At 41.2% G+C, this 7,763-nt stretch overlaps 1 protein-coding gene across 5 annotated transcripts in view; it reads left to right on the top strand.

Moving 5' to 3' along the window:
* Nucleotides 1-279: 279 nt before the first annotated feature.
* Nucleotides 280-7,763, top strand: part of LOC106583181 (E3 ubiquitin-protein ligase RAD18) — a 97,633-nt gene continuing 90,149 nt past the window's right edge. For all 5 annotated transcript variants that reach the window (XR_001323457.2, XR_006761306.1, XR_001323456.2 and 2 more), the window contains exons 1-4: nt 280-517; nt 892-970; nt 1,127-1,188; nt 1,307-1,377. Coding sequence is in view for 2 of the 5 variants with exons in the window: in XM_014167080.2 (XP_014022555.1) it covers nt 467-517; nt 892-970; nt 1,127-1,188; nt 1,307-1,377 (263 nt within the window). In the remaining 3 variants the exon portion in view is untranslated. The remainder of the gene's footprint in view (nt 518-891; nt 971-1,126; nt 1,189-1,306; nt 1,378-7,763) is intronic.

The following is a 7,763-nucleotide window of genomic DNA, read 5'->3' as shown; positions in this document are numbered from 1 at the left end:
ACATTTTTAGGGCTCCAAGACTTAATGGCAGGAGCACTACAAGGACTTTTGTTGCTAGGAAATGTCCCCGCCCTCACAGGATGCTTCTGAGCCTGTGTTGGGACCTGATTAGAATGAGGTTTTTACCGAAAAGCAGGTTGATTTTGTTTAGTTCATTTATTTTTTTGGTAGTTTGTATGATCATTTATTTATTTTTACCCAAATATTTTCCTTTCTTGTGATCCTTATTATCAACCCGCTCATTAGGTGGCGGAATGCACATTGTTTGTTGCAAACGCCATTATACCATAGAAGAAGAATCGTCATCCTCCCGGAAATGTGCATTTGGTACGAAAATAAATCTAGGCGGGATAATACATAGCTAACGTTACTTACTCGTCACAGAGTTTCTGAATTATTTTCTCACTTTGGGTTTAGCGAATCAAAACTGTAAGAAACTAAGTACTGCTTATCGAGAACTGTCATCATGGCCAATTTGAATGAAGCTGATTTACCACCAAATCTGACTTGCCTCAAAGTAAGTGCTGGTTCAAAACAACTCCCACCTCGACCAGCTAACGCTAGTTAGTTAGCTAACGTTAACTATTTTCGCTTAACAAAATAGGTTAACAAAATAGTCTAAACCCATGTTAGCAAGCGAATATAACATATGTGTCAGCCAGTTACTATAGCTAGCTAACTTACTTTTATTGTTTTGCCTTTTTAAACACGCATATAGCTAACGTTAGTTAGCAAACAAAAAAAGCTAGCTATTTAGCCCAGCAGTGTGTATAACCATCATGTCAGTTTAGATGCTTTTAGCAACGCGTTACTAAAAGCAGTTAGTTAATGTGATGCTCACCATGTAACTATCATACTAGCCTACCTGACGGTATTATTTCTGTAATGCAGAATGTTGATACCATTCTCCGATGTCCCATTTGTTTCGAATTCCTGAGTATCGCAATGATGACCAAATGCTCTCACAACTGTAAGTTACCCAGATTTTGTCGTCACTAGACACAAACTATCCATTCGTTTTCAAAACAATGTTATAGCTGTACCGTTTGGTGTAGGCTATAGAAGATAACACTTGTCTCATAACAATACTGTATCCACACCTGATTATGTGCATTTCTCATTACAGTCTGCTCTTTGTGCATAAGAAAATTTCTGTCCTACAAATTACAATGTCCAGTATGCAATTCAGTAAGTATGATGCATGGTGGCACTGTATCATGAAAATAAAACTATCTTTCAAATGTAATCTGTTTAGGTGGCTTGAACATGTCAAAATCAGACAAGCATTTATTTTTCTCTATTTTAGCCTACAACAGAACAGGACCTAAGAAACAACCGGATACTGGATGACCTGGTCACAAACTTTAAATCTGCAAGGTACCTATTATGTATTAAATACTCACATGATATGCTGGTAGAAAAACAGAGAAATTGAGAGAAAATCCATAATGTATCTAGCCTATATCTTGAAGCATCTATTCAGGCAACATGTAGCTCAACTGAGCCTTGATGAATGTGCTTACCAATACCATAGATGAACTGCCAATTCATAATAGAGAAACCACAACACTTTGTATTTTGAAAAGGCCACCATGCTCAGTGTCTCAAGGTGAAATCTATGCCTGATACCATAAGCCCAACTGGCAGGTTTCATTAGTTTATTTCTCAGTTGTAAAAGACAACCTAAGATTTAAAGCATTCTTTGAAAAGTGCGTATTATTTTCAAATACATGTGTATTATGCACTGATTATACAACACATTAAGACACCTGCTCTCTCCAAGACAGGTGAATCTACAGTGCAGGTGAATCTACAGTGCATTTGGAAAGTATTCTGTCCCACTGATCTTTTGGCTTAGTCATTATGGGGTACTATGTGTAGATTGAAGCGGGAAAAAAATAATGTAATCCATCTTAGAATAAGGCTGTAACGTAACAAAATGTGGAAAAGGGAAGGGGTCTGAATACTTTCTGAATGCACTGTAGGTAAAAGCTATGATCCCTTAATGATGTCACTTGTTAAATCGACTTCAATTCGTGTAGATGAAGGGGAGGAGACAGGTTAAAGAAGGATTTTTAAGCATTGAGACATGGATTGTGTATGTGTGACATTCAGAGGGTGAATGGGCAAGACACAAGATTTATGGTAATGAGGGCCAGGCGCACCAGTTTGTGTCAAAAACTGCTGGGGTTTTCACGCTCAACAGTTTCCCGTGTGTATCAAGAATGGTCCACCACCCAAAAGACATTCAGCCGACTTGACACGACTGTGGGAAGGTTTGGAGTCAACATGAGCCAGCATGCCCGTGGAACACTTTCAACACCTTGTAGAGTCCATGCCCCTACGAATTGAGGCTGTTCTGAGGGGATGTCTACTCAATATTAGGAAGGTGTTCCTACTGTTTGGTATACTCAGTGTATACATTCAGAACCAGTCAAACAGTGCTGTTTTGTGTACTGCCTTTATAAGTTTTGTTCCGATGTTTGGGGATGCAATTAAAATGTCATTTTAGAATGATTATACTGAGGATAAAGTGGAAGGAATGATAACAGATTATTTTCCCTCTGGAGGCTTCGCCTGGCCTTGCGATTTGTCAGCTCATTGATCTAACGCCCACTGTTAATAGCATTTTTCTACCACTTTATGTGACAGTTGCATAGTGTTACAGTATGTCAATTAAATGACAACAAAAAAGCAAGCAGCATGGAATACTTCACTTTGGCCTTTAGGGTAATGTATTTCCCTCCCTATACAGATGTTGTGAATGAGATTGGACGATGTGTATAGGGAGCAGGTCTCCTGGTTTCCTAGTAACTATCAGGATGCCCTTTCCTCTGGGAACTGGGTGATTCATGCCTCCTCTAAAACCATGTCTCTGCATTCCTCCCTGTTATTCACAATGGAACTGGCCTGGACTCTGTGCATCTGAATAGTAAATCAGGCAGGCAATCAGATAAAACTGTCATGTAGGCTTAGATCATCTCCAACTCATCTCATTCTCCTCCGCCTGGGCTCAACCCATGCTAAAGCTCACCTCGTGGGGGAAAAGTACAAATCTACAGTGTCCTCCATCTCCTCGCTCTTCCCCAGAGGGCATAGGGGTAGTGTGTGTGTGTGTGTGGTGTGTTAGGGGTTGGGCGATATTAGGACAGCATCATCTATTGACAGCTGTCATTGATGGTGATGGCATCATGATGTGACAGACGATGGTTTAGCCTATTTGAACTTGACTGGCGCCACGCAGTGAAGAACATCTTGCAGGGCAGCACCCGTGACATTCTGATACTTGACCTATTCCTATTTTTATAGCCTAATTCAGTAAATATGTTGTATACAGAACGCAATAGTGGGATGTAGGCCAGACAGAATGGAGAATTCCACCAAAGCAGTGCAAAATGGCCAGTCAGAAAATATAGTTTTTCTCTGTCAGATGCATGGGCCTTTTTTTTTGTAACGGACACTAGCTGTTTTAAAAAAACTTAGCCTCTATTACCTTCTCTCTCCATTCAATAGGCTATGAATTTGACTTTGGGCTCTTAGGCTACGCTTTCATTGTTTTATGCATGGCTTTCTTCTAATCAAACAATGAATGTAATGGAGTTCCATCTCAAAGTTGTTTGAATAGCATAAAAAACGTAAGGTAGCCAGGGGACTAATAATAAGAGAGAACCAACAATATCAATAGCCAATAGAAAAATCAAATGACAAGTTTAATCAAGTTAAGCTTATTAAGAAATAAATGATTCACGTGATCTGGGTAAATCCCTCCATGCGAGGTTTAAAACCAAATGGCCAATAACCTAGTGTCACTCAGTAAAACAAATCATGACTCTCGAGTCAGTAAAAAGAGTTGTTCAAAAATAACTAATCATTTGCAAACTGCTCATCACTACCTACTAGGCCTATCATAAGCTTTAAGACAAGTTCAAGTTATAAACAGTAGCTTATTTATCAAATATTCTAGCCTAAGGTGTTGTCCTAAAGTTGCCCCTTTCAAAAATAACAAGAATGAACGTCTATAGCCTAGGCATAGGCTATTCTCAATCACCACTTTATGATGGTCCTGTGAAATCAGAGTGGAGTTAGGGGGTGAGGTGTTGACTACTAAAACCTCTTAGCTACCTGGGATGCATCCTTGATGGAATCCTGGGAGGTGTGAGTATGGCCACTAAAGTGCTAGGGAAGGTTAATGCAAGGACTACATTTTTGGTTATAAAGTCCAATATGCTGATAAGGCCTCCAGTAGAGTGCTAGCCACTGCCCTCATTCAATGCCATTTTGACTACGCTAGTACTTCCTGGTTTGGGGGCTTATCTAAGCTGCTGAAGGGTACTCTCCAGATAGAATAGGGTGGTATTGAAGGTGAGTCCACATTCTCACATAGACATGTGCTGCTTTCAGGAACTCTACTGGCTGCTTGTTGAGGGTTTCCCAGATTAGACTGGGTTTGGTTTACAGGAGTATTAATGGTCCTGCACCCAGATATCTAACTGATTACTTTCCCCATGTTAGGGATGCACACAATCATAGCACCAGATAAGGTGTTGCTAATTTGTGCTTATACAGTTTCAGGAGTAATGCTGGGAAAGGTACTTTCTTGTATGCTGGAGCTTCAGAGTGGAATGTGTTGCCTCTGCCCATAAAAACAACGTCTTCTCAGGGCAGCTTTAAAAATAAACGAAAAAACAGTTTTATGTCTTCTGTGCCAATTTGAATGTACCTAACGATGAAACTGCAATGATGCGATAGATGTTATTTGTTTTTGTTTTATTATCTCGCTGTCTTACTGTGTGCAGCTGTTTTGGTTCTTGCCTAACCATCTTGTCTCAAGAGGACCACAATGACATTTTTTTAAATTGATTTTATTGTAGCTTTTGAAGTTGTGTGTGTGCTTGTTTTTCTTTTTAAGTGGTGAAATTAATAAACTAAACTGAGAGAGAACAAACAATATGATTTATTTACTATTATTTTGAGGCAAATAAAGCAATTATTATCCAGTTCTGAAGACTGTAGACTGGTTATACATCATGGGCTGATAGAAAAACTCACTACGGTAAGACAGTCTGATGAGGAACGGGCTGTCACTGCTCCATCATCAAATCAAAGTTTATTGGTCATGTACACAGATTTGCAGTGAAATGCTTGTTTCTATCTCCAACAATGCAGTTATATAGCAAAAGAAACTAAAACAAAACACACGTAATCCAGAAGAAAATACAAGTCGTATGGGATGAGCCATGACTAGAATACAGTATATACTGTACATATAAAGTGGGTGAAACAGTATGTAAACATTATTGACGTGACCAGTGTTCAATGACTCTATGTAGATAGGGGAGAAGTCTCTAAGGTTCAGGGCATGGTACTGGGCGGAGGCAGGCTAGTGGTGACTGTTTTACAGTTCAATGGCCTGGAGATTGAAGCTCTTTTATTTATTTCACCTTTATTTAACCAGGTAAGCCAGTTGAGAACAAGTTCTCCTTTACAACTGCGACCTGGCCAAGATAAAGCAAAGCAGTGTGACACAAACAACAGAGTTACACATGGGATAAACAAACATACAGTCATTAACACAATATAAAAATCTTTATACAGGGTGTGCAAATGTTGTAAAATTAGGGAGGTAAGCCAATAAATAGGCCATAGTGGCGAAGTAATTACAATTTAGCATTAACACTGGAGTGATAGATGTGCAGAAGATTAATGTGCAAGTAGAGATACTGGGGTGCAATGGAGCAAAAAACAGGTGCAATCGGTAAGCTGCTCTGACAGCTGATGCTCAAATTTAGTGAGGGAGATATAAGGCTTCAGTGATTTGATTTTTTTTGTTTTTTTTTTTTTCTCCAATTCGTTCCAATCATTGGCAGTAGAGAACTGGAAGGAAAGGTGGCTGAAGTAGGAGTTGGCTTTGGGGATGACCAGTGAAATATACCTGCTGGAGAGCGTGCTACAGCTGGGTGCTGCTATGGTGAGCAGTGAGCTGAGATAAGGCGGGGCTTTACCTAGCAAAGACTTATAGATGACCTGGAGCCAGTGGGTTTGGCAACAAATTTGAAGCGAGGGCCAGTCTACGAGAGCATACAGGTCGCAGTGGTGGGTACTATATGGGGCTTTGGTGACAAAACGGATTGCACTGTAATAGACTACATACAATTTGCTGAGTAGAGTGTTGGCTATTTTGTAAATGACATCATTGAGGATCGGTAGGATAGTCAGTTTTACGAGGGTATGTTTGGCAGCATGAGTGAAGGATGCTTTGTTGTGAAATAGGAAGCCAATTCTAGATTTAATTTTGGATTGGAGATGTTTAATGTGAGTCTGGAAGGAGAGTTTACAGTCTAACCAGACACCTAGGTATTTGTAGTTGTCCACATATTCTAAGTCAGAACCGTCCAGAGTAGTGATGCTAGACGGGCAGGCGGGTGCGGGCAGTGATCGGTTGAAGAGCATGCATTTAGTTTTACTTGCATTTAAGAGCAGTTGGAGGCCACGGAAGGAGTGTTGTATGGCATTGAAGCTCGTCTGGAGGTTTGTTAACACAGTGTCCAAAGAAGGGCCAGAAGTATACAGAATGGTGTCATCTGCGTAAAGGTAGATCAGAGAATCACTAGCAGCAATTGCGACATCATTGATGGGAACAGAAAAGAGTCGGCCCAAGAATTGAACCCTGTGACACCCCCGTAGACTGCCAGTGGTCCGGACAACAGGCCCTCCGATTTGACACACTGAACTCTATCTGAGAAGTAGTTGGTGAACCAGGCGAGGCAGTCATTTGAGAAACCAAGGCTGTTGAGTCTGCCGATAAGAATGTGGTGATTGACAGTCGAAAAGCCTTCGCCAGGTCGATGAAGACGGCTGCACAGTACTGTCTTTTGTCGATGGCTGTTATGATATTGTTTAGGACCTTGAGCGTGGCTGAGGTGCACCCATGACCAGCTCGGAAACCAGATTGCATAGCGGAGAAGGTACGGTGGGATTTGAAATGGTTGGTGATCTGTTTGTTAACTTGGCTTTCGAAGACCTTAGAAAGGCAGGGACATCTACAGCACCTGGTTCACAGGAAGGCCAAGAAGATCATGATAGATATTGGTATGTAACAGTTTGGGTCTAGACTGTCTTCCCCTTTGAAGAGGGGATGACCGCGGCAGCTTTCCAATCTTCAGGGATCTCAGACGATACGAAAGAGAGGTTGAACAGGCTAGTAATAGGGGTTGCAACAATTGCGGTGGATAATTTTAGAAAGAGAGGGTCCAGATTGTCTAGCCCGGCTGATTTGTAGGGGTCCAGATTTTGCAGCTCTTTCATAACATCAGCTATCTGGATTTGGATGAAGGAGAAGTGGGGGAGGCTTGTCAAGTTGCTGCGGGGGGTGCAGAGCTGTTGGCCGGGGTAGGGGTAGCCAGGTGGAAAGCATGGCAAGCCGTAGAAAAATGCTTATTGAAATTCTCGATTATCGTGGATTTATCAGTGGTAACGGTGTTACCTATCCTCAGTGCAGTGGGCAGCTAGGAGGAGGTGCTCTTATTCTCCATGGACTTTACAGTGTCCCAGAACTCTTTTGAGTTTGTGCTACAGGATGCAAATTTCTGTTTAAAAAATCTAGCCTTTGCTTTCCTAACTGCCTGTGTATATTGGTTCCCAACTTCCTTGTAAAGTTGCATATCGCGGGGGCTATTCGATGCTAATGCAGTACACCACAGGATGTTTTTGTGCTGGTCAAGGGCATTCAAGTCTGGAGTGAACCAAGGGCTATATCTGTTCTT

Source organism: Salmo salar, chromosome ssa22 (assembly GCF_905237065.1).
Source record: "Salmo salar chromosome ssa22, Ssal_v3.1, whole genome shotgun sequence".
Taxonomy (NCBI): domain Eukaryota; kingdom Metazoa; phylum Chordata; class Actinopteri; order Salmoniformes; family Salmonidae; genus Salmo; species Salmo salar.
The sequence above is the reverse complement of the archived record's forward strand: the minus strand, read 5'-3'. Positions and strand labels throughout refer to the sequence as shown.